Below are 26,911 nucleotides of genomic sequence, written 5' to 3' on the forward strand. Positions count from 1 at the left end.
GGACATTTCATTGTTTACTTTCAACTTCAGGTTCAAAAAGTTACATAGTATTTTAACAATTAAAATGTGCTAAAGCACAGCGTTCTAAACTTCTAAAAGCCGCTTCAGACAAATACAGAACATTTCAATGAGCATTAAAAAAAAGAAACCTGTATATGTATAATAAAAAGTGTAAAACACCTACACATTAAAAATCATTGAACATCACCATTAATGAAAAGAAAACGAAACAGGAAATGTACAAAAGTCTGTGGGAACACAGGGAGGAGGAAACTTCCATACAAGCAGAGTGTGTTTGAATGTGATCAAAGGTTGTTTTAATCGAACATGTCGTCATCGTCGTCGTCTTCCTCCTCCTCTGACTCGTCGAAGTACTTCACCTCCTTCTTGGCCCGGCCCGGTCTGTCACGGGACGGGGCGTTCATCACACTCACACTGTTGCTGTCATCGTCCTCGTCATCGGATGGAGGTTTCTGAGGTTTCTGCACAGGGAGACAGTAAAAGCACTGGTTATCATTTAGGTTAACGCTGCACTGGTTGCTGTCTAAGGTTCCTCGGGCTGCGTGTACTGCAGCGGTAGAAGAAGTATTATATTCAGATTCTTTGGTTAAACGTCCAGTGCATGGGATTTAGAAGGGTTTAAACACTGATTTTACGCAGAAAAATGATAGATGGACTGAAATGTACTTGGTGATATATGCACAGTCATGCTATTTGATGCAATCTTGGATTTCTACGACTGATGATGGTAATTATTTCATCAGTTAGTTACCATACAGTCTGGCCCCCCCCCTGCTCTCTGAGGGTTGGGAATGTGATGCTGAGAAAGCTCTGATGAAATATTCAGCTTTAAGATTTGAGTCAGCTTATATCTCGTGCTTACAGAATGGCTCCCTATAAGCACAAGTACAAATAACACTGCTGCTTTGAATGTTTCTGATAACATGGAACTATAAGTGACATTAAATGTTAAGTAAAATGTGTGTGTTGCAAATTTCCCCCATGTCCAAATTGTTTACATACAGGTGATCATAACAATTGCGTGAGAAGTGGTGTACACCTCTTTCAGGGCCTGTTTAGGGTGTAACAGTTCTAAATGAGACCCCAGGTCACAACTCTTTAACAACCAATTTAAAGAGGTCCTTAGCACATAGGTGTCTTTGCAGATATACTCACTCTGCCGGGAGGTTTTGTCACTTTCTTCATCGGGCTGTAATCCTCTTCAGAGCCGGAGCCCTTCCTCTTCCTCCCCCTGCCTTTACCTGCACACCACAACAAAAAGTGTCCATTCACTATCAGCAATGTGAAGCTGATTTCCTTTGTTTTGTTGTAAGAAAATTCAGAATCTGTGCTGTACCTTTAAGAGCTGGTGCTGGCTTCTTGGACCCAGTGTCAGAGTCAGAGTCCCAGATGGATTTATCTGGTTTCTTTGCTTTTGGTGCTGGTGGCTTCTTGGGTTTGGGAGCTGCATCAGAGGGCTTCTTAGCTGCTGCAGATCACACATAAAGGTCGATCAAACCTGACCGTTAAATGCTGCCTGCACACAGTGACTTATCCATCGTTATCCATACGTTGCAATAATATCATGCTTTGATGAGTTACACAACGCCTTTCTAACGTTCATATTACACTCAACGAGCTTTGCTTTAAGTGGCATTGAATTCAAAAGCAAGTCAGTAATCCCTTCAGATATCACCCCCTCTCCCCTGTGTTACAGTGCTGGCTGTGATGCTGCATTAGAGCTCCCTCTGGTGAACACAGTGAGTCACTACCTTTCTTTGCTGGCGATAGTTTGTCGAAGGCAGAGCTGCTGGAGTAAGTGGAGAACACCGGGCTGTTGTCTTCTTCACTGTCAGACTTGGAGCCATCTACAACACAAACACAGGCCAACGTTCACCTGCTGCTCTTTCTGTGCAGATCACTCCTGCATGACGACATTTCTGACTGAGCCAACATTTTGGAAAGTGTGTCATTCATATTTGCACATTTCATCCTGAGACTAAATGTAATTTCATTTAAATGAAGCTTTAATATTGTGTGAAAGCAGAACATTTACATTTGCTTTCCTCACATTCTGTCATTGTTGCACATGGTTCAGTGCTTTTCCCCTGGGCTACAGTTACCTTTCTTATGACTGAGTCTTTTGTGCAGCAAAGAAATCAGATACTGTTGTTTTAAAGGGACACTGAGAATCTATTACAGTTCAGCATCAAACACACTACAACAGAAATTTCTCATTTTACGCAGAGTTCAGTGCAATTTATGCAGCAGCCAGTAATGAGTATGCACTGTCAACAAAATGTTTTTGAAAAGAAAATGCAGAAGTTCTCTTGTCCGAGCATCTAAAATGTAAATGCATTCAGGTTTTCTGTCTGAAATGACAGTAAATTGAGTATCTTGAGTTTTGGACTCCTGACTGGACAAAACTTTGTAAAATTGTGATTATTCACAATTTCACATACTCAACTAATACATGACAAAATAATCAATATTGAAAATAACTGCTTGCTGCAGCTCTAAGCAGTATAGACAATTACTGTTGATTGACAGATGTTCATCACATAGACTAAATAATCCTAACCCCAAAGAAAAAACCTGTGGACATGTGTGAGCGCACACTAACACAGAGCTTGTACTCACTGCTGTCATTGCTCTTTTCAGAGAAGGCTGACTTAGATGAGAAGATGCTGGTTGTCTCTTTCTTTTTAGCTACAGGTGCAGACCTTCAGAGGAGCAGAAAAATGTATTCAGCATTTGTCTTCTGTATATTTTTATTAGACAGCAGAGCCATAACAGGAAATAAGGCGGGAGACAAGGGACTGACATGCAACACACACAAGTTAGATTTGGACATTGGGGACGTTATGGTTATGTGGAAAACACAAACACTCTGCTTCAACATGCTCAGATGAGCTCCTGACTGTGCCTGAAGGCTTACGTGGGCTTTTGCTTGGGGGGAGAGTAGGAGATTTCGTTGTCGTCATCATCGTCATCATCATTATGGTCATTGTAGCGCTCCTTGGTCTCAGAGGAAGCGAAGTCGTCTTTAAATGACCTCACAGGAGAAGAGGCCACGTCGTCACCGTTCTCCTCTTCGTCAGCCTCCTCCTCTGAGAAGTCAAATGTGTATTTTGGCTTGGAAGCTGAAAGACGGGAGCAGAGTCTGTGTCAAACCACATTATTATTGCTGTGGATTCTGCTGTAACAATAATTATTCATGTTGCAGCTGGGTTGCATCAGCCTGCGCCCTCAGACACTTGAAGCCAACAGAGGCTAATCAGACTGAGGAAAGGTGTACCCTGCTCACAAGTTATTTTTGGCCCCAAGCCGCTTCAATTGAAATGAAACGCTACCAATCACTCTGCAGCAGCCACCTGGTGCTGACGGTGGGCCATATCAAAGAACTTGTACAAAAGAGAGACAGAAGGCTGAGAAATACAGAATGCATGCTGTAAGTGAAAAAAGACAATATTTCAGGAACGTCTTAAACGACTCGACAACTTTCATTGACTCAAAATCTTTGAAAACTAAGTACAGGAAACAGATTCACTGTCTCTCCTTTAAAGGATAAGCGTGTTCTTTTTTCACTTTCTCTCACATACCAAGTGTATGTTGAAAGAGTTACTGGTGCCTGTAAGAGTTTCTCCTGTTGAGGGCTGCGTGATAGAAACTAATAAGAGTCAATGAAGGCAGCAGGACAGTGTATGTAGCATTGAGTCAAAATAAACTCCAGTGTGTGTGCTCATGGTACTGACACCCAGTGCAACAGCGTGGCTCACTCTCTCTTCAATAGTTTTTGGCTAACAGTGCAGCTTTATGGCACAGAGGAAGAAGATGTATCGGGCTTTGATACACACACAAGAGGGAAAATGTGGAAAATAACAATATTTACCTTTAAACATAGAGCCTCAAAATAGCTGCCACAATGAACACTGCACTATTCTGGCCTGGTGGTGCTGCTAGTGAGCATTCATACTACATTTAACGCTATCAATGGCCCAAATGAGGGCCAAACTTTACCTGATGCCCTCTGGGACTTGTTCTCTCTGGGGATGATGGGCTCACTGCTCTCCACATCGCTGTCTGACTTAGACTCGTCATCAGACCAGGGGTTTCTCTTCTTCACCTTCTTGGCAGCTTTGGGTCCTGGAGGTTTTCTCACTCTCGGAGCACCTGCAATGAAGTAAACAAGATTACCCAACTGTTTGTTGACTGTCTGTATTCTCACTTAGAACTGAGGAGCTCCTAGTAGTTCAATAATTGATTTCAGTTTCTTCACTGCATTGCAAAGCATCAAAGAGGCCTGGGGTAAAAGCTGCTTTCATACCAGTCCAACACAGTACGTCTAGGAGACACAACGCTGCATCACTTCTGGATAGTTCCAGTTGACAAATATGTTCCTGTGCAGATAAGTTATTTATCTACTGATACTGCAAGTCCCATTTCATTTCCCTCTACCTCAGTCTTCAAAGTTTCATCTGAAAAACATTTAGCATCTTTCTATTTGACCTTTTTAATTCAGTACTTTCACATTTGGACAGAAATGGCAATCGCTTCATCACTAAAACCTTAAACAGGAAATGAATTGAACATCCTTGATGCAATAGTTGAAGCTCTGAGTTTAGCACTGACCAGGTTCTTTCTTCTCTTTCTTGACACGTGGAGCCTTTGGTTTGGCTACAGAGTTTTCTCCTGTTCCTCCCTCACCGCCCAAAGCATCATCATCAAACTCCAACTTCACCGCAGGATCTGTGTCACCCTGAGGGAAAACACAACCTGTAACAAACCTGGAGCCCCGATTCCCGACTCTTCCATCTAAGTGTTACATCAGCCGCCGTTACCTTCTTCTTTTTGGTCAGTTTCTTGGCTGCATCAGATTTGAGTGGCTGAGTTGGAGGTTCCACTCTGCGCCCAAATGGAGAGGGCATGGTCTCCTCCAGGTTCATCTTCTTCGCTTTAGGTTTGCCCACCTTCCCCTTCACCAGTTTGATGGCCTTGCCTAAACTCTGCTCCTCTCGCTCCAAGGCCTCCAATTTCTGACAGACAAAACACAGCAATTCTTAAGTTACATGAATTAACTTTCTAAACACTGCAAATTTTCAAATCAAAGCCAGTATTGAAATAATGGCTGATGGCAGAGCCTCATGTACATTCCCACAACACGAATTCCATCAGTTCAGCACAGTCCTGTCAGACTCCACAGCTCAGTTTCTTTTTGTAGCAGATACAGTTTTCATTCCCTCATTTATTCCAATAACTTCCAATTTTTCTGGACTGCTGTCTGGTTCTGTCAATGACTCTCGACACTTCCTGAAGACATTTCAAGTTAAAAATCTTCTAGGAGTGGGAGGGATTATTTCCACTGAGCTGCTGGAAGGCTTTTCATGTGAAACAGTCAATAAGTGTTGCTTCTCATTGACAGCAGCTGGAATAGTTCTATAATTTTGGGAAATATACTTTTCTACTTTTTAAGTTTTTTCTGGTGGAGAGTTAGATAAGATGACTGATATCAGTCTGAGGTCTGTTCATTAAATATGAGGCTACAACAAGCAGCCAGCACCGGAAACTGCTAGCGTGTATGAATGTGAGACATTTTCATGATTAGGTTTTAGGTTCAGTTGTTTAAAACTTCACAACAATTTGCAACCAGTGGCTCAAACCACATCAACCCCTGAAGTAGACGATCAAATATCATCCCTTGTAGCTCAGCAAGTGTTATGTGCTGAGAAAACAATAAATGGCTGAAACACAAAACTTACATCCAGCTCCTCGATGAATATGGCCAGGTCCTCCTTCCACAGATCTCCTGGATATTTGCTCTGGAGATCACTCAGCTCTTCTCTCTGTACATCAGCACACATTCACTTTGTGAATCAGCACATCACGTCAACTGAGCAAAGCACTGTTGGAGCCGTGGGTCTTCCAAAACGATGATTAGTAATACCTTTTGGTCCCTCTGCTTGAGCAGCTCATCCACCTTCTCTTTCGTCAGGCACCACAGAGGCATGTTGAGGATGTAGTTGAAGTTTGGCCCTGATGAGGAGCCCGAGTCCACCGAGCTGTCGCTGTCATTTCCATCTCTGTAATCTTCTTCTTGAGCCTGTCACAGAAAAACAACAAACATCTCATCATCAAACAGAAACTAACTCATGCTGCTTTCTGCACCTTCTGCCATGATCAGTGTGTAGTTACTGACATGCTGCAGGAGCAGCTCCCTCTTGTGTTTGTTAATAGTTACAGCACAGATTAATATAAACCTAAAACTGAAGCCATTTGTTTTTGGAGCATAGTTATTTATATTACTTATTATAAGCCGAATGAATTTTCACTTTTGGTCATGTTGTTGCAGTGTGAAAGTGTGTGTGTGTGTGTGTGTGTGCGTGCGTGCGTGTGTGCGGATCTCAGTCCAGCCATTGTAATAGTACCTTTTCTTGAGCCTTGGACCAGGCAGCCACTGGATCTGACTCGAAGCCTTTCTGGACCAGCATGCGGATCAAGTCACGCTTGGTTTTGTTCTCTGTTAGCATGAAAAAACAAAGGTTAAAAAGAAAACATATTCGATCACTCACTGTGGCATGAGACTGATATATTTTTGGGATTTCAGCATTCTTACCAATTGAAATTTTTCCTTCAATCTTCTCCAGTACAAAGCGAGCCTGGTTGGAAATCTTGGCAGCCTCAGCTTCCAGGCTGCCCACTAACCAATCCTTTCTCAGTTTGTAGTAGTGCAGGCGGAGCTCGAAGAACTCCCTCAGGATGTCTTGGACAGAATCGTACCTCTTCAGACAACCCATGTGGTCAAACAGCACCTGAGGATCAAGTGGTTTAAGTTAATGAAATTGATAACTTAACCCAGAAAATGTAGTAGAAGCCTGATTTTAAAAAAGGACAAACCAGGGAGGCCAAGCCATCAAAACAGAAGACCGAAAACACTTTCCATGATTTGGATTTAATCTTTGGTTCAACTGAAATCAGGTTACCATGGAGTTGCAGGTAAGGCTGGACTGCAGCTTGAACACTTTGTGAAGACCAGCTGCCTCAGCCTGGGCCAGTTTCTCCTCAGACAGGCGAACCACAAACTTGACTGTGGCGTCCGTGTGGTATTCCTTATAATCACTGATGAGAGCTGGTGTTTTGTCACTGCCCTGCAGCATGGGCTCCAGCACAGACTCCTTATAGGCCTGCAAAGAGGGAAGACACACAGTTTTTTAACAATACTATCTCTTTTTGGTTCTTTGTTGTATTATATTATTATCATGAAATGAAAGTGTTTCGTATGGTGACCAGTTAACTTCTTGCTTCGGTGAAAAAATCCAATATAAGATATCGCAGAGAGCAGAGGCTGAACTGTACCTGTGTCCATGTCCGAACAGGAAGCTCTGTGATCTCAATGGTGTTCCTGTCTATGACTGACACCTCTCCACTGACCAGGTACTGATTCTGACCCAGTTCATGAATCACCCCTTTGAAGTTTTTGTAGCTGGGAAGCTGTTTGGGGGAAGCAATCAGACAGGGAGGAGAAGTGAGATACTGGTCTAATTGTCTGCATCCACACTACAAACAACAAGCCACGGATGTCCATGAGCAAGCAAGGAAGCACAGCCAATCTGTGTTACTGCCAACATGCTTATCAACTAAGAAAATGTGGTCAAGGCTGCCAGAGAGGTTCCTTTGCATTGTTTCTACAACAATATGATTGAAAGTTAGGAATAGGCACAGTTGAGCAAAACTACATTCAGACTCTCTACAACTTTTCTTTCAAGCAGTGCAGGAGTAAACAATTCAGATTCAATGTACCAATGAGCTGAAATCAGACTTAATTAAACTGTTGGCTGCTTTGTGGCATTGAGACATGTAATCTTTTATATCTAAGACTCTCTCTCTCTCATAAGCTGTGGTGGCTCATTGAACTCAGGAGATAATTTCCTGTCCATATTCTGTTTAATAAACTAACTTACACTGTCTATCAAACTATCCTTGGTTAATTGGTTGATTGGTTAATACTTTGGGTAATTATTGGTAAATCATCTACCATTTCGTATGTAACTTGTTATATGGCAACATTGATATAAAGTATCCAATAAAAGCTGTGATATGGTACATTTTCTAGAGATGTTAACATGGAATATTTATGACAGCTTTGAAAACCTGACAAATAAAGGTATGTCACTACACTGACACACAGACATCTTGTGATTACCTTAATGACATACAACTGTTCTGTTCTGGTTTGCAGCACTGCCATTATGGTCTACTTCAACCACAGATAAGAATAAAAGCTATCACAGTATAAAGGGGACATAAGAGATGAATGTCTTCTCTGTCATGCTTCCAGTCCTTAGACTGTTTACCATTGGCAGGGGGTCCTGGTGGTTGAGCATGCGGTTGAGGTTGTTGACGATCTCTCGTGGATCGTAGTTGGGGATCTTACACGCCCAGCCTGTCCCGATTCCCTCAGCACCATTCACCAGCACCATTGGAATGATGGGAATGTACCACTCTGGCTCCACTTGCTGGTTGTCATCGTACAGGAATTTGAGCAGGTTGGAATCCACCGCTGGGAACAACAGCTTGGCAAGAGGACTGTGGGAAATGACGCCACCGTCATTAGACTTCCATACTCAAATGAATCTTCTCTATTGTTTGTATAAAGGTTTCAGACAAGTAACTAATTCTGTGAAAAATCGTACAACTTGTCATAAAAAAGGCATAAAGAAGAAGAAGAAGAAGATGATGATGTAAAATGCTCAACGGGCAAAAAGATGAGAATCCAAAGTGTCGTTGCTTTACCTGAGCATAGTGAAGATGTAACGAGGGCTGGCAGCATCTTTGCCTCCGTTGATGCGAGTACCAAACTGACCCAGTGGCTGCAGAATGTTCACGTTGTTACTGCCCACGAAGTTCTGGGCCAAGTTCACTATGGTCATCATGAGAGCTTGCTACAGGGACAAATAGGAAATGAGTAGATTCAGATTAAGATCTGCTGTGATTTGAGCCTGAGGATGTAGAACGGCTAATAAACACACACTCACACACACCATTTTAATATTAATATGCCAAACGTCTTTTAGAGCTTACACCATTGCCATTAATTTACACCGGGTGGAATATTGGATAGAAATCTCAAGCTAGCCTGCTAACTACTCATCTCCCCCTTCATTAGAGCCACTCTCAATACATGGCGTCACATGTGGAAGACACTGAGCTGACTGTACCTCTCCATGATGGTAGGCTGACCTCTCAGACACTGAGCCGGCCAGCTGTGCGACCTTCACTTCCCTCTTATCATTCCTCTTCAAGCAGGTGAACAGCACCTTCCTCTGGCCTGGCTTTAGACCTGGAAAGATCGCACACATTTTTGTGTTTGTGGTATTAAATCTTTCAGTATGGCTTAAGGAAAAGAAATTCCCACAGCAGCACGCCACACAGAGACAGAGTGATTATACAAACCATCAACCAATGAGGGAATGGATCTCTCATTGTCGGAGTTGGAGAACAGAATCAGCTCTTTGTTGATAAAGTCATTGTAGGAGAGGTGTCTGGTCTGAGTCCCATACAGGTATTGCTGAAAAAAAAAAATCAATAAAAATAAAAATGAATACACATACTTTAATCAGTGGGCTAACATTTCTTCTTTTAGATTAGCTTTAGCACAACAATAAGCCCTCTTAAAGTTTAATAAAATGTCAAGAAATCCACAAATCATTGCAGATTCTTGGACATTTCCATTTCCATCCATCGGATATCTGAGGAAAACCACACAAATTCCACAAATCAGAGTTTGTGAAGCTCAGGCCAAAGAATTGCCATGAGAGCATCACACACACAAGAACACAACATCTTTGCACACACACATCTTGACTTTCTTTCCCTCATCACTGCCACAGCTTTGAGTAAAGCCACAAACCTCTGGCAGGCCGTGCATCCTCCTCTGGCGTCTGTCCTCCATGAAGTTAGTGAGCCACTCCTTCCTGTCATCTGTCTTCTTCTTACTGAAGGCCTGGAGCAAAACAACCACAACACTGCCACTCAGCCCCCATTTACTACATACTTATTCAACACAGTTTCTCCTGTTTAAAGCACAGTGTCAGCACCAGCTCCCTGCTCATCTTTGTACTCGTCTATGCTTAGTTTTTGATCGGACACCTTCTGAGTTAAAACACAATTTTGCCAATTTTACTACTTATTTTATGTTAATAAAGCATGTTTGTATGGATGCATGTGCTTAGACAACATTTGACATTTGAGAACCTTTTCTGTTAAATGATCCAAGTTTTTGTTGACATGGTGAGGTGTTACTTTGCTAAGAAATCTCAGGCATAATATTGGCACCGATAGCAAAAAACATCCCATAATGTTTTCACACACAGACAGTATAGGTGTCTTGCTCCTTTGCCATATAGTCGTATGCTTGAATAAGTAACATAAAAAATAGAACGCCATATACAGTGTAAAGCACTCCAAAAGAGCATCCCTGCCACAGATATCACCTACAAGAGGCCAATAATGTCAGAGCAGAGCTGAGTTCCTTGTGTTTCACTGTGTGCTACACTGGAAGGTGTTTTTCACACTTCCGCTCCCCTACAGAACTGTATGTAAGTGTAGCATTAAACTCACCAGAGTGATGGCTGCATCATCCTCTGCTCCATTGTATCTGAACATGATGCGATGCTTCTCCATGTCAGCAAAATATTCCTTTGCCTCTTTGCTGGTACTTGTACCCAAACCTGGAATGCAAATGTCAAAACAACACATGGAACTATAGAATTTCTAGATTTTTTAATTAATGGAGATTATATTGATATATTCAAATCAGCGAGTTGCAAACCTTTGTAATACTTTATATGCCAGGTTTTATACTTCTCTGTCTGTTTCTTCCACTCGTCGAACTCTGGAATGCTGTAGAAGGCCAGCTCCTGCTTGTTCTTCGTTGCCTGCACACAACAAATAAACATGATCAGTGAGGCACAGCTTTATTGTACGTTTATGTTTTTACTTCATGCAATTCACCTGTGATGTAAACAGTATCTCCCCAGTTTAGCATTTCACTCTGCATCATTACTAGACTCATGATTGACAGAGAAAGGATCCGAATTTTGGGCACAGCAGAGGGTCTGGTGCACTTAATATGTTTGCTGAGATGGTGAAGTACAGGAGGCGTGTGTGTGTGTGTGTGTGTGTGTGTGTGTGTGTGTGTGTGTGTGTGTGTGTGTGTGTGTGTGCCTCTCTCTCTTACTTTGACAATGGGTGTAATGAACTCCTCCAGGAATGTGTGTTTCAGCAGGGATGGCCAGTTGTGGTGGAAGAAGTTAATGAGGAGACCTTTGATATGGGAGCCGTCTTGATCCTGGATGACAGAAGACGAGAAATGTTAAAACTACTGGTTGAACAGCTTTTATTTATGCTACAGCGGTGATTGTCCAAGAGGCAGGTCACCTGATCCGTCATGATCATGATCTTGCCGTAGCGCAGGCTCCTCAGTGACTCTGGGTCATCATAGCTCTTTTTGTATTGGAGGCCCACAATTTTGATGATGTTGTTAATCTCAGCATTTTCCATGATCTGTTGACAAAGAGAAGGTAACATCAGATGCAAGACAGAGTATAATAAACATTAAGCCTTGATTTTCTACTAATGTTGAATCACTTGATGGTGTGAAAGGGAATATTATTGATAGGAAGCAGGACAAGGGGATACCCGTGTTAGATTTTTAAGTGTGCACCTGTTTGCTGACAGACAGCAGATTATAAGGTACTGTGCGGTCTGACAGATTGAAAAAGGAGCGCGGCCACACTTCCCCTTCAGAACACCTTCAAATGCTTTCTCTTCGTTCCTGCACTGTGTCATGTCACATCCAGTTCTTCAACAATACACTAGTAGAAAACACTAGTACTAGCACTAGTACTAATACACATGTAGAAAATTCTGCATTTTGCATTCTCAAAGTTGCCATAAATGTTTAATAGTTTTGATCTACTGAATGAGAGAGTCACAACTTCATCCTGGCTTTCTTTTCAGTCGAGCATGCTGGGGCACAATGACCTCTACATAACATTATAGTCCCAGCTATGTATAACATTTTGGCTGCAGACAGTGTGGAGTACTGAGGAACACAGTGAAGCACTCATCTCATCATATTACCTTTTTCATTGCTCAGGGTCACATTTATTTTCCTTCTACCTGGTTATCAGTCTTTCTGAACTGTACTCACACGGAGCCAGATTCCACATGGCAGCCTTTCATTGTGTTACAGCTTTCTGAGTGACTGGATAAGTGATGTGTGAGTGATGTTCCTCCAGTGTGAACACAAACTGTGTGCTGTGTGCGGAGCTGTATAAGCTGTTTCTAGCTTCCATGAAAGCTGACATACTGAGGTGCTGCTCATCAGAATTAAAGCTCAGAGCCAGTCATTCTAACATGGCTCACCTTTGCAGCTCCGTCTGTAAGCAAAACTTACAACAACTGATTTGTCACACTGTTGCTGTTGTTTTGTCCACAATCTGCAGATGATGTAGTCATTACTACCTTCCCTGACACATTACTTAGGGAGAAATTTCACAAGCATCCAGTGTCATACCTGCTTGTGTGTTGCCTCTCTCACGTTGAGGATCTTGCCTCTCAATGGGAACACTCCGTAGCGATCACGCCCGATGACTCCTAGTCCAGACACAGCCAGGGACTTGGCTGAGTCTCCCTCAGTGAGGATCAATGTGCAATCAGAGGAGTGTTTGCCACCTACGACATGGAAATGGGAAAATAAATAACTTTATCACCGTGTATCACTGTAGAATTTTCTGGATGGGCATGAACCAAAATTTCAATAAATTCTCTGATAAAAGTCACCTAACAAGCCTTTTTCACCCACCTCAGCGCGCCAGTAATGAAATGCCTACAGCTCAAGTGCTTCATGGCATATGCAAGTAACAATTAGCGTGTGTGAATGTGCACATTTATTTGGGTGCTCTGAATTCTGACAGAGGTTGACAAAATGCATTGGTCCACTGAGCTCAGACTATAACCTCTCTTTCTCCTTAGCAAAGAGCACTGCACAGAACATTCAGGTAAGAATGTGATTAGCTTTGGTTTTGGCAGATACCCAGTATTAAAAAGACTTGGATCTGGATCTAACTTCAGTGGACATCTCCAAACATTAAGGACTGCTTCATAACTGTGTGACAGCGACCCGGCGTGAACAATAACAGGACCTTGAAACTAAAGCAGCCAATTGGAATTCAGCCACTGCTTTTCCAAGTTTCTGTATGAACAGAAAATACTGTTTTCCTCACTAACTTCAATTGCTCCCTCGCCATTGTTTGCCTGTGAAATGACCTTTAATAATGCTCAACACTTGCTGCAAATTTCACATTAAAAGCCTACCAGGATATGGAGGACTCAAGGACTTTTAATGTGAAAAGGCGAATAAAGTGTTGAATTTCACTGATGATAGCAGAACGAAAAAAGAGCAAAGCAGAATGACTGAAACGAACAGTATTTGTGCTAAAAACAGAAACCCAGAGCAGCACAGCAGTGAGCATGATACAACTCTGTTATTGGAGTTAATGGTGTAAAAATACACATTATCCTGAATTTATCATGACAAGAATAAAACATGAAAAACATTTGCATTAACAGCAGCCAGAATCAAGAGATGTGTGTCTTAATAAAATATACAAAAATACACTCAGAAAAAACAGAAGATTAGAAATAAAGGCCTGGTTGAGGTAAATAAAGGCTCTGATCACTACTAAAAAATTGATGGTATATTTCATATTCAACCCCCAACAGTGTTAATTAACCCTGTATCACATATATCATGATTAAAGTCATACGCACAATTTGCAAATAGTGCACTCATAAAGCCTCCTCATGTCTTTTGAGCAGCACTTCATGACCAATAATCATGTGGTCTATCATCCCCCCCTCTGTACTATACATCAACATTTACGATTCAGTTTAAGAGGCGACGACCACAACTCAGACTGTGGTGGACATTCAGGGCACACATTAATAAATAATCACGCTGTTAACACACCGGCATCATTGGCGTCATCTAGCTTGGGGATGCCTTTGATCTTGCTGTGCTTCACAGATGAGCACTTCTTATTCAGCTGCGTCTGAGCTTTGAACTTCACCCAGTTGAGTATACTCTCAACGATCCCACAGTTGGTTGCCTGGTGGTGACAAAGAGACGAAATCCTTTCATGACTGGCGCCCAGCTTCTTTACATGAGAAACCAAAAACAGAGTGAGGAGATGAAAGCGAAAGAGAAGTGTCCTTACAGCCCTGATAAACTTTTCTGACAAAAGGCACTTGGACCCAAAGCTCTTGGTCTGGAGTGTCATATTCTCCTTAGTCTGGGAGTCAAAGGAGGGGTTCTCGATCAGTGAGTTCACAAACACCCAGATGTGGTTCTTCACCTGAAGCACAAAAGAGGAGGGTCAATCAGATTCCAACACACATCTGCAATGATTAGGATTACAAATGCATAAAAATGGAAAAATCACAACCCCACCTGGAAGGGTTTGACTGACACTCCTGCCTTGTTCTTCTTCTTCACAACTTCAATAAGTTTGGCCACTATCTGGTCCACCACATAGTCAACGTGTCTGCCACCCTGAAACACACAGAGCGTTAGATGTGGAATGAGGAAACATGGAAGCAAACAGTACAAATGTGCTTCTGTCAGTTCTCCCTGTTCATATTCAGATACCTTGGTTGTGGCGATGCTGTTAACAAAGCTGATTTGTTGGAATCCCTTTTCACTCATAGTGAGGCAAACCTCCCATCGATCATTCACAGTCTCGTTCACCACCTTCAGTGCCACACCTGTCTCGTCCAGTTTGTCCTTCACATACAGATCCACATAGCTGCGGAACCCATTGACCTTTAGTGACAGACAGGACAGAGGTTAGGTTCCAGAAGTAATTGCTGAAATCCCCAATTACAATAAAAAAAGAATATATATACTTCAATCAGTGGTATAATGTTTCATCAGAGTGGTTTTAAATAAGTTTTAGTACAATTTTTATTTATAGCTTCACAGAGAGGGGGCCTGTCGTTGTCAAGAATGCCTGACAGCGTTCACACAGTTACAAATTCACACCTGGAAGCTGCCCAGTACAACCACAGTCTCCTCTGCTGGCCAAGGAGCAGATCCACTGGAGCCATTGAGGTTAAGGGCTTTGCTAAAGGGCACTGCAGTGGTGGTAATGAGGAAGGGGCAAGTTTTCACTTTCAATCTTTCAAACAATAATCCTCATCATTTAAAATGTAAAAAAAAAAAAAAAAAAAAAAAATCACAAATGCTCTCAGGCCTGTCATAAGTCATGGACCACAGCTTCAGAAAATGTGTTATAAATGACTCTAGATAATAATGTTTACAAAAACAAAACATTTAAGAAAACTGTAACAATTCATTGAACTACCATTATATCTTCCCATGACAGAAATGGTGGAGCTTACTCCCTCTGTGCAACTGGTGAAATACTTCTTTATTATTATTATAGATGAAGAGGCCGAAACACTGATGAAAGATCAAAACAAAAAGTCTGGAGGGGCGTCATCTGTCACCATTTGTACAACTGTCATGAAAACTCATACATATAAACAAGTATGCAGGTGTCTGAATTTGCAATCACGGTTTAACTTGAAGGTCGTTCCAATAAAAAATAATTGTTTATGTTCTGCATATTTTAATGGTAACCCAAAAACTGTTCAGCAGCATAAACTGACCTTCACCCTTTCAAAATTTCAACTTATTTTTGTTATGTACGACAGTGTTGTGTTGCATGACAATGCCTCTTCTTTCGGGCCTGTGAGGCTGAACTTCATGACCATTCTAACTTAGAAAAGTATAACTATTAGAAGAGTAGTCGCCATGTGAGGCACTCCACAGAGCAGAGAAGGTGAGTACTGCACGCCAAACATTTCACACTGAAAGCCTGCAAGCACAGGTAGAACTGGTAAGGTTTTTAATGTGAACACACAGGTAACGGAGGTGTTGTGTTTTAACAACTGAAAGTAGAAGTAGAGTAGACGCAGAACTGACTAAAATTAACTAGCGAGTGGGAACAGTATTTGTGTTAAAAAATAGAAGCTCAAAGCAACAGAGGAGTGAATATTTCATGATTCTGTTGCTGTAATAAAATCTGATCAATATTTCTGGGCATGGACTAAAACACAATGGCTGATGGCTGATGACCTCAAAAACACATTCACTTGTGAAAACTGTAATGACTATTAAACATCAAGCTGAACACAAGAAACAAAGAAACACTGTGCGTAATGAGATGGAGAAAGAGACTTACAGGTAATTTTTTCCCATTCAGCGTGACTTTAACCCCCTTGCAGGAGCCAGCTACATCATACGCCCTGCGGGTAAGAAGTGCTACAATATCCTTGTCCAGTTTCTCCATCTTGAACTTTGCCAGGTCTGGCTGGAAGGTCACACAGGTGAAATCATCCCCGTCAAAGAACTTGATCTTGGGGTCAGAAGTCTTGCTCATGTTGTTCTGCCACGTCTGAGGACAGTAAAACACGGTAACATATCCACAAATCCACTGATTAATTTTACATTCATAATTTCATTGATTTGTTAATATTTTATACACAGGTATATGCATGATCCTCTTAAACTCAGACCACTCCCATAATCCATCAGGCACGGCGGCGTCGCGTTCCGGCTGTGACGTGGCACTCCAGAAAATGTTTGTGATTTTCCTAGAAATGCTGCAGCATGTTTCAGAAACAGCTCTTTGTTTTGCTCCACAGAACATATATGCCTGTTTATTTTTGACAGAAGCCACATCAAGCTGAACGGAGCAGACAAGCCAGGCAGGAAGACACAATAATGGCATAGAGCATCTGGTCAATTTTCAAAATAAAACACCATGTGCATACTCTTGATCATATATCAACAATAAATACAATTAAAACAGACTAAAAAAGAAATAATTTAACATACATAACATAGCTATGGTAGAAGGACAGACATCAAGTCCAAAACAACAAAACTGGCAATGCAAAACACTCAGAGGGGCTTCTGAAATGCTCTTGTGGGATAAGTAACCGTGCAGAGTACGGAAGAAAACTGCATCGCAGCTGTAACGCAATGCAGCCGTGCCGAACAGAATGGCCGCATCACTATATCGACTGCATGTAGTCCATCTCCCAAACAGCTGTGATATGAAACACCCAATGACATAATTGTGCCCATTCAACACCAGAGGGTGATAATATACACAGCCTTACCTCAGATACGACCACATATCAAAACCCTACAAAACAGCAATTACTTCACTGTCAGGATTCTGTATTGGTATTTGTGCAATCACATCAAGTCAGCTGTTACTGTGTGTAAGCAAACAATGCCTTGGGTGACTATGAATACATTAAGATTGTAGTAGAGCACATTAGCAGCTTCTACAGCCTGTGAACACATCTAGGTTCTACTTACACAAAATCTGCTGCATTTACTGTCTTTACAGCACAAACCAGTAAATATGCACTGAAGGAGGAAGATGATGAAAACAGACTGAAATCACAGACTGTTCATCCTTTAGTATAGTGGAAAAGATCACCTTTGATAAAGTAAACATACTCTTTGTGATAGCACTAGGAATCTAGTCTTAATTTAAATCAATCCTGATGATGAACGTTCAACCCTGGTGTCATTTGTTCTGTGGCTTCACTAAATCAAACTACCAAAGCAGATAACAGACAAGACATCCTCACCTGTTTGAAACTGTGTCTGTATTCCTTGCAGGCAGTTTCCACTGTGAACTTAGTACTGAAGATGTTGCAGAGCTTAGCACCGTACCCATTCCTTCCACCTGGGGCCAAACAAACAGTTTGCATTGAAGACAACAATTAACATTCACTGTCCTGAACTAACTTCAATAAGCACTGACAAAGATGGTACAATGGCTCCTCTCACCTGTGACCTTTTTCTCATCATCATCATAGTTGCTAGAGGTGAGCAGGTGACCAAAAATGAGAGCTGGGACATACATCTTCTCATCCTTGTGCTCCACCACAGGTATTCCTTTACCGTTGTTCCAGACAGACACAGTGTTGGACTCACTGGTGGAGGCAGAATAATGGGCAGGATGAGTTACAGAGGCTGCATGAATAGAACGTAAACACACACAGTCTGAAATACACTCAAGTGTAAGACCAGGTATTGAATCTCAATACTTTTTTGGTACTGACCAAAATATGTCTTGGCCACCACAGAGATCAAACAGTATCAAGTACATAGCTAGACTCTGAGTGCTGTTTACTTGTTCTTTAATTACAGCATATTTGATTTAAACAATAATTGTGCAAATGTTAGCCAGATGGTGAATTGGCTCAGTATTTGCACTGAAGTCACTTAATTACACTTTACTGATTCTGGTCACAGTCTATAGGGTTAATTGCAGCAGTAGTTGAAGACACAAAAATCAAAGAGAAAGCATTTACAGGAACCTACTCTGAACCATAGTGGTTGGGAGAATATTCATAGTGCGGCAAATTCCATCATCCCATCCAATCCTTAACATCCCTGTCCTATCTCTCCATTGTCTCTACTGCATCTGCTGAGGCTGTTAGCAGTTCATAGCTCTGTTACACTGTTTTGACCATGATCAGATTGGGAGAGCTAAAGTTGCTTCTGCCTTCATTGTCTGCTGGTACAAACATACACTCCAGATGACATGTAGTGAAACTAAACTAAATGAGAGTCAGTCTGCAACTGCAGGGTTAGGGTTACGGCCTGATGGCCCAGGCTGGTAAAACTTTATACAGAGCACACTGATTGCAGAACAGTCAGTGAGTGGAATGAAAAGATGGTCACAACAGAGTGGATGTGGGATTCCAATATATCACCTATGTCAAAAATAAGTTTAAGCTCAGAACTACTGCTCATACATTACAGTGTTTAAAACCAAAACAAGACTGTTACTGAGGGAGTCATCTCATCAAGCAGCCTTGCCTCATTATGACATACTTTGCTGGAGTAATTGTGGCTAGCTTGCTATGTAGCCAATTGCATTGAACTAAAGAGCTGACGTTACAGTAACTTCTGAGGCCGTGTAATGTTTCATACCTTGTAGTAATATAACACGAAAACACTTGTACCACTGTTAATGTTAGGTCAACACAACAGCTGCTTACTGTATCCATTGCTAATCACCGGTTCCAATGTCTTTGTGCCCAGCACAGACTTCTCTGCTTCAGCTGCTCACTGCTGAGTGACTTTACCGAACTTGGGTCAACCTTTACTGTAGCTGACCATCTAAAGTTGTGTGGATTATTGCACAACTCTCCAAAGTAGAGACAAAATAAGTCATGATGTTTTCTCATGTTCATTTTTACTCAAACAACATGGACAGCAGTCTAATCAAGTGTGTGACATCATGGGCTCTGACTGAACACGCAGAGTGCCTGAAGGGGTGTGTTTGATTTATTGTACCTATTCTTGTCAAATTTGCGGGCTGCGAAATTTACCTAATGTCTTATAGTGTAGTGGAATGATTGAAATGTCTTTTTACCACAAGAGTTAGCACTTGATAATGTCTTGCAAATAATGCTATTATGTTCTTTCTCTTAAAGTTTTATCTATGCTTATTCATCAAAATGTTATAACTTATTAAATAATGGGAGGGAGAAGCCAGGCCAGAGAAGGTATACAGTCAATGGTCAGGAGATGATGATGAGGTGCAGGTCTGGATCTGGGTGGAAATGCACTTTTTAAAATGTGAAGGGTTCGAGTTCAAACACACACAAAAAAGTTGATCTTTTCAAAAAATATGACATCCGTCCATGCCCTCCCCCAACTCTGATATGATATGATGCAGTTAGGTTTGTGGTGACTCAAAATAATTGATGCTCAACCACAAACAGGCTGAGGGATGTGTGGAAAGGAGCATTAACATCTGTAAAAAACCACATAAGCAGCAAGGCTAATGGTATCATTTATACAGCAGTAGACGTTAGAGAGAGCAGCAGCTCAGCTCACATGTGGATGCAGGTGGCAGGGCTGACAGTGAACCACATGAAAACACAAGATTCACACAAGTGCATTTCAGCAAAGGCTCATCAAACTGTAGCTTTGTCTGGATCCACATCTGAAACCTCTTCCATGTACTGCATGTATTCAGCAAGCCCCGACTACATCCACGGCATAAAGAGGACAGCTGTCTCAATACAGGGAAGGACACGCTTCCAGCCAGACTGTCACCATCACAGCTTAATGATAAAGAAAATACGTCTGAGAAAAGGAAAATCATTGTCCTTCAAAAAGGAGCTCTCTGTCACTTTTTAACAATGTAATGAGCTCATAATACATATGAATACATTTACATGAAATTCTGGTGAAAGGGTGGTCATGGAACAGGAAAGAAATTATCAACTTTGACTCAAAATCCAACATGTGGAGGTCACAGACAGTTTTTTATAATCAAGGTACTTTGTGTTTTTGTAATGAAATTATGAATCATTGTACTCACGGATCGATGGTGATCTTGATGGCTGACATGTTCTTGTCTCTTTGTTTGTTGTCTGCTGCATTGACTGTCGAGGAAAAAAGCATCAAAATAAAAGGTTGCATACAGACATATCCAACATGGTGCTCACACATTAACTGAACTGGCTGCCACTAATGATTATTTTCATCATCAGTGAATCTTCCCATCGGTTTTTCCAATTAATTGCTTAGTCTGTAATGTCAGAAAACACCAAAAAGTGTTCATCAGAATTTCACTAATCCCATAGTTACATCTTCAAATATCTACTTTTGTTTGACCAATAGTTCAACAGGACAATAAACAGTCCAAATATATTTTAAATCACAATTCTAAAGAACAGAAAAGGGCAGAAAACTCTCACATTTGAGAAGCTGGAACCAGATGTTTTACATTTTTTGCTTGTTTTTACATTTTGATCGATAACTTAAAAGGACTTGACAATCAACAATTAAATCAACAATTTGTTGCAGTACTACATTAAACTAAAACTAAAAGTAAAAAAAAGGAACTGAACTTCCTTTTTTTGCTGAGAGTGATTTGCCTTAAATATCCGCTCCTGGCCTGTGCCTCTTGTGTAATAACACAGGCGCAGCAGTAATATCCAGACAATGAAACAGTGTCATTAATCAAACACCTTTATAAACACACAGGCTAAGAGGGGCAAGTGTGCAGAGATGAAAGCAGTCATTAACAACACTCCCATGTGGTGAGCACAGTGTTGAAGAGCGTCATTTAAAAACTGATTACAGTGGTGCACTTTACTAGCAGAGGCATCAAGCATAGCATTAACTCCACATTTCACTGAGTCATTAAAACTAACATGTAACAGATACGCTGTACAACTGTTTCATTAACCTTTATTTAACTGAGCAAAGCTGGCTGAGCACTTGCTCTTTACCAGGGGACAAAAATAAGACTCCACATTTGACTGAGCTGCCACAAACACAGAAATTATTTCTCTGTCAACTTTTTGACAAATGTCTCCATTCAGGCTGTAAACAGTGCACACACAGACAAGCTCAGAGGGAAACTAATCTCCACCGAGTCCTGGACCAATGCTGCCAATAACAGGCTGGGATTCAGTGCAGGGCTGCACATTTACTTTTTTCTGCATGTAACACTGGTGCCACAGAGGCTGAAAGTTTTGTAGCGCAGGACACAAAATTGAAGTAACAGTATAAAACACCTGTTATCATCTATAAAAACAACCACAAGTAGTGCAATTCATTACTTTAACAGGCATGAATCTGGCTAAGCACACTGATGTTGCAAACAGGGCACCATCCAAACCTTTACAGGAAATGCTTTCAGACAAACATTTCCTATATTTGCCCACAGTGGTCAAGACATAACACATCTTGCTATGGGAAACATCCACATACTACTATATACAAGTAGTACATACAAATAAGCAGCACACATCTCCGGAAGTTTATATCATCATACATAGAATATAAATTGTATTGACTCTTACTGATGGTACAGTAGTGATTAATACAAACAAACATGGGAAGTGGTGTAACAACTAAACACTAGAATGCAAAAGAATTCTTTGTTCTTTAACACAACTCGACAGAGCATGTGGGCAGACATCTGTCTCCTCCAGTCGCTTCTGAAGACTGCCTGCGCCAGCCTGCCAGAAATGCACTCTATCTTTCAACTTTAGTGTTTGCTGTAATTGTGTCTTCTTCACTTAATTAAGTCTTCATTTATTTCGAAAATTAACAAAATTATATCATTGCAGCCACTTTCCACACAGTCAGAAAACAGAATATGCTCAGAAACTAATTATGAAGTTCAGCATTGTGAACCTAAGTTACTATTGAAATAAGATAAAGTATATTGATGTGAAACCCTGCATTTTTAATTTAACCGAGTATCCTCTATCTTAAAAACTTGATTTCTGGCATTTGTGACAAACCAAACGGCTTAAGGATCAGCAGAAAATTCAGTGAGTTATGATGATTTTAATTGTGGACAGATGTCCTGCGTTAAGAGAATTAGTACATTCCCAATTTTGCGGCTGTTTCTTAGGGATTGTGTCTTGGTGTTTGATGCATAGACTCTATGCAGCCAGAGAAATGATTGGAAAGGCCATAATACAAGTAGAATACCACTGTGCCATCAATTCACCTCACAATCAAGTGTCTCTTTCTCACACACATTGCACACTGTATCACACACGTGCTTCAGCAATTCATTCATTGCACAGACCATACAGCCCTGCAGTGAATGACGCTGCTTTTTTATACTAATAATGAGCCTTCAATATCCCACCTATAGAGGGACAATCTCAAATGACAAATGAGCCTTTATATTAAGTGTGCAGAGCAGAGTGCCAAAGGAAGGTGAAGAGTGTGGATTCACTCACCGAGAATTTCATCAAAGATTTTGTACAGTCCAGGAACGTACGTGATTTCCCTCTGGTTCATTCCAAGGTCTTCATCAAAAACCCACATTTGCTGAAAAAAACAAAAGACACAATAATTTTAAGTCCAGAGTAGACAACACATTAGCAGCAGTGAGCATAAAAAATTCTGCTGAAGCAAGCAAATAATCAATATTTTAACTCGATAGATGATGAGATAGATGAGACTGTATGAGAAAGATGAGCTGTATTGTTATTTGCTCCTCCTCAGTGAGGAAAGACAGCAGTTCACTAATTTCAGTGTCAGGCCAGTATCTCAACATTTTCTCAAATCTGTGACCAAAGTTCTTTTTAGATGCTGAGATCTCCTCGATCTCATGCTTGGCTACATGCAACCATTCCATTTAAGAATATCAGATTTTGCCTGTCTTGTTTTCATCTTCTAGGTATATAGCAGCAAAAATTTGTTTGTTTTTTTTGGTAATCTGTTGTAATTTGCAAGATGAAAAAAATCTGTTTTGGCCCACAATGTGCCTTCAGCTCCAGCTTGTCCTTGGTATGGACAGTATACCGGTTTCATCACCGGTGTCATGTTTTGTGACAACACGGATTTTACATTACCGTCATAACTGTGATAAAAAGTTTAGCATATGAAAAACAATGTGCTTTACTGTGGCTGCAATAAGCGTGACTCTGTTACTGGAAAGTAACATTACGAGCAACACATGCCAATTTCTCTTTTGGCTACAGGAACCAACACAAAAGTCTTCATCACCTCCCACCATGTGAGAAAGTGAAGACTCAATGGATTCATTTGATGGAAACGTCCCCACAATAGCAACTGGAAATCTCTTAGGCTAACTGTTCTAATGTTGTATGTGTGCTAATTATTTTCCATCAGACTGCTTTGCGGTCCAACAGAAAACAGGACTCACTTCAAAACTGAAGCTCAAGGATGGCTTGATATGAATTTCAAACTTAGAAGTTGTAAGTTTTTCCATTTTTATGTTACTTTACTGTTTATTTTGCTCATCAGCCTGTTGAATTCAGCGTTAGCGCGTTCCACAGCTAATGTGGCTACTAGCATCTATTGTAGACCCACCTGCTGGAGCAACATTGGAGTATTTAATGAGTTTTTCAGAACATATAACTGCTGTCTAGATGCCTAATCCTCAACCTTGTCTAACTCTGAGAATGAATCATATTACATGAACTAATTAACCTTCATTATGGGGAAGGCTACTCTGTCCAAAGCACATGGAGGCCTATACCTCATTTTCATTCCTATTTGGAGCCAATAAACACATCAATTTATTCTTTATCACCCTTTCTTTCCTAAGAGGTGTTGCTTTACACTGACAGTTATCTATAACACAGACCTACATCAGTAACAAACACTTCATTACACACAAAACTGAATTATAGATGTTTGATTTGTTAATATCCTCATTCCTCTTCAATGAGCGCCTGTGTATGTGTGTAAGTTTATATGTTTGTGTGTGCTGGACACACTGTTTTTTGAAATAATATTTCATCTTTATTTTAGTTTAAAAAAAAGGCTTTTTCCTCCTGCTATCAGTCAGCTCTATCAGAGCGTTAACAGCCTCCAACTGGTCTTGTAAAACACACTTACTCTTCCCAGTGTGGCCTCAGTGAGTCTGTCATTTAGCCTATAACTGGATATGTATTTTTTGAACAGATCTCATGCAAACATTACGAGTTAAAAAATTATTTTAACAGGTTAAGATTACTACATTATCTGTCTGTCTGCAATGACACTCTGGAGTGGCTGAAGCATCAACCAGCTTTTTGTGACTACTCTTAATCACACCTGGGCTGTGCTGAAGATGCTACGAAACTGTTCCTTAGTCCCCAGTGGGCAGATTGCCAGAACAACTTTTACAAAGAAATGTCCAGAGGCTCTCTTGTAACACAATGTCCGTCTGAAAAGGACTCATCAGTCTGTCCCTGAAGTCAACCACAGAAGGCCATCTGCTCACCTGGGTGATGGGCTCCACACTGCCGATGTATGTGTCTGGACGGAGGAGAATGTGCTCGAGTTGGGTCTTCTTCTGGTATACTCGTTCCACAGACAACTTGGAGCCTGCCTTGTCTTTCTTGGCCCCTTCCATCTTGCCGGCATCACCTCTGCCATTCGCAGCCTCCTGTTTGGCAGACTTGTTTTTGTCATTAATACAGACATAACTCTGCTGTGTGGTGCTGTTGACAGCAGATTATCAGCGCTCACATAGAGAGAACGCCCTCGTCCTCTCTATGGCTCTGTGATTTCAGTGACAGATAATCCACAGAGGCAAACTACTGGTCATGATACTGTAATTGGAAGGTAGGGTGGATCATATTGTGTTTACACTTTAGTGTGAAAGAAAAGTAATTACAATCAATAACAAAATGGATTGACTTGCATTACATTTAATATTTCATATGCGAAACAAAAACATTTTGCCTCATGGAATGCAAAAATGTAAACATCTGTGAAATAAAACACTAACAGTTTAGTTGAACATGCACCACAAATTAATCTTAACAAAAAACAACAACAAAAAACACTAAATCAGGTAAACGTTACAAAATACCAATTGTTAAAAGTGCCTAAAAGCTGTTCTTCAAAGTTTCTAATGCCTAACTGTCTTATTATACAGTATATAACAGTGGATTTAAAGGTACTGTGCCCACACTTAAATGGTGTGTACACAATATGACCTGTGACAACAGCCTCTGAACAATGGGTGCAATGCAGGTTTAACACATGTTCAGTGGACCCACACACGTCTGCTGTGTGGATGGGGTATGACTGCCTCTTTCCACTACTGTGTTTTAAGAGGGTAATTACTTACAACATGGATTTAACTGCAAGTCATTGTTAGTCACCTCGCTCAAAAGCACATAAACAACTGCAGGTCAAACCGCACTCCTGTGTCCATGTTTTTCTGTCCATGTTAATGAAGGTGCAGATAAGGAGGCTATGATGAGCAAACACTGTGTACCACTGACGCTACTCCTGTATGAAGTGTCGACCCCTACGCCATTGAAAGTCCCTGCTCATTCGGAACGGCACACATCTCTCATAGCACACTTCCAGGACTTGCACAAGTTAAACAAGTTCAGCTCAAGACGTAACGTCAGCTTCAAAACAACTGACTAAGTTAAGCAGCACGAATGAACACAGTGTGTTCGCTCCACTGCTCTTCACCGGTAAGCACCGAGGACTGAAGGAAGCTGCAGCGGAGCTCCAGCCTTTGAAACCCGGTCAGAATTTAAATGGAGACCGCAGCCAACTGCTCTTTAACCAGCGTATTCTGGAGCGGAGAATATGGACTTGCTAACATACTTCAATGCTAGCTTGTGCTTTTGGCGAATAGGTTCATTGTGCTTAGGCGAACATAACACTTCCACTGTTACAAAAGCGAAATTTAGCTGATAAAACTACAAGTTAGTGAGTTGTATGACAAACTTACCATCCAAGCCAGCCCCCCGCTTCCTGCTGCGCCGTTGGACATCTTCCTTTGTGATCCTAATATTTGTCTTCAAATGTCGTAAATTCCGGTAAAATTAAAAGTCCGTCCGCATAACAAATGTCTCAGTTGTTGAAAGGTCCCCAAACCTGTTTATCTCCCATGTTCTTTCTCCATTTGCCTTAAAGATAATCCTTTGAATGTCGCAAAACAAGCTGAGGAGGGGAGTGTATCGCGGCTATTGTTAAAATCGACAAGCGGTGGCACAGTAGGCCTAAACTTCCAACAAAGATGCTAACCGGGCTACTTGCTGCAAAATAAATACTGTACAAAACAAATGCATTAAATACGTTTACAATTCCATGTGAAAACTCAATAGAATAAAATAGGAGTTTAACAGAGATGCTCCGAAAACGATATACTTAAATACTTTTCATTTAGAAACAAACGAATATTAGCTAGCTGCAGCACTCGCTGTCCGGCTCCTCCATCTGCAAGATAGACGGCGAATCCTCTCGCAGACAAATCGACCAATCCGATGGCTGCTTTTCAGAGGCACCGGT

At 41.1% G+C, this 26,911-nt stretch overlaps 1 protein-coding gene across 3 annotated transcripts; it reads right to left on the reverse strand.

Annotated features, from left to right (window-relative positions):
- top2b (DNA topoisomerase II beta) lies at nucleotides 1–26,865 on the reverse strand. Of its 3 annotated transcripts, none has more exons than XM_070984291.1 (36): nucleotides 26,352–26,865; nucleotides 24,876–25,052; nucleotides 22,879–22,969; nucleotides 20,490–20,553; nucleotides 17,936–18,081; nucleotides 17,734–17,831; nucleotides 16,308–16,520; nucleotides 14,711–14,884; nucleotides 14,513–14,614; nucleotides 14,280–14,417; nucleotides 14,033–14,171; nucleotides 12,578–12,735; nucleotides 11,437–11,562; nucleotides 11,237–11,347; nucleotides 10,829–10,934; nucleotides 10,618–10,727; nucleotides 9,908–10,000; nucleotides 9,451–9,565; nucleotides 9,216–9,337; nucleotides 8,791–8,939; nucleotides 8,352–8,583; nucleotides 7,354–7,488; nucleotides 6,981–7,181; nucleotides 6,614–6,809; nucleotides 6,426–6,517; nucleotides 5,945–6,100; nucleotides 5,760–5,843; nucleotides 4,842–5,036; nucleotides 4,633–4,759; nucleotides 4,021–4,173; nucleotides 2,939–3,143; nucleotides 2,641–2,723; nucleotides 1,773–1,868; nucleotides 1,358–1,489; nucleotides 1,177–1,262; nucleotides 1–482 (listed from the first exon to the last, which is right to left on the reverse strand). In XM_070984291.1, the coding sequence occupies exons 1-36, from the start codon at nucleotides 26,391–26,393 to the stop codon at nucleotides 318–320; spliced, it is 4,812 nt and encodes a 1,603-aa protein (XP_070840392.1). In that variant the 5' UTR covers nucleotides 26,394–26,865; the 3' UTR covers nucleotides 1–317. The 3 variants fall into 3 exon arrangements, with proteins under 3 accessions (XP_070840392.1, XP_070840394.1, XP_070840393.1); XM_070984293.1 differs by having other exon boundaries at nucleotides 24,876–25,040; nucleotides 26,352–26,863; XM_070984292.1 differs by having other exon boundaries at nucleotides 1,358–1,486; nucleotides 26,352–26,541.
- Nucleotides 26,866–26,911: the final 46 nt, after the last annotated feature.

Source organism: Chaetodon trifascialis, chromosome 17 (genome assembly GCF_039877785.1).
Source record: "Chaetodon trifascialis isolate fChaTrf1 chromosome 17, fChaTrf1.hap1, whole genome shotgun sequence".
Taxonomy (NCBI): Eukaryota; Metazoa; Chordata; class Actinopteri; order Chaetodontiformes; family Chaetodontidae; genus Chaetodon; species Chaetodon trifascialis.

Bases quoted from the DNA above. Each gene is read 5' to 3' on its own strand.
- top2b (XM_070984291.1), bottom strand. From the start codon at position 26,393: ATGTCCAACGGCGCAGCAGGAAGCGGGGGGCTGGCTTGGATG. The intron at 8,584-8,790 runs GTAAAGCAACGA...CATTTCCCACAG, and splicing joins TACATCTTCACTATGCTCAG to TCCTCTTGCCAAGCTGTTGT. The intron at 7,182-7,353 runs GTACAGTTCAGC...CCCTCTTTGCAG, and splicing joins CTGTTCGGACATGGACACAG to GCCTATAAGGAGTCTGTGCT.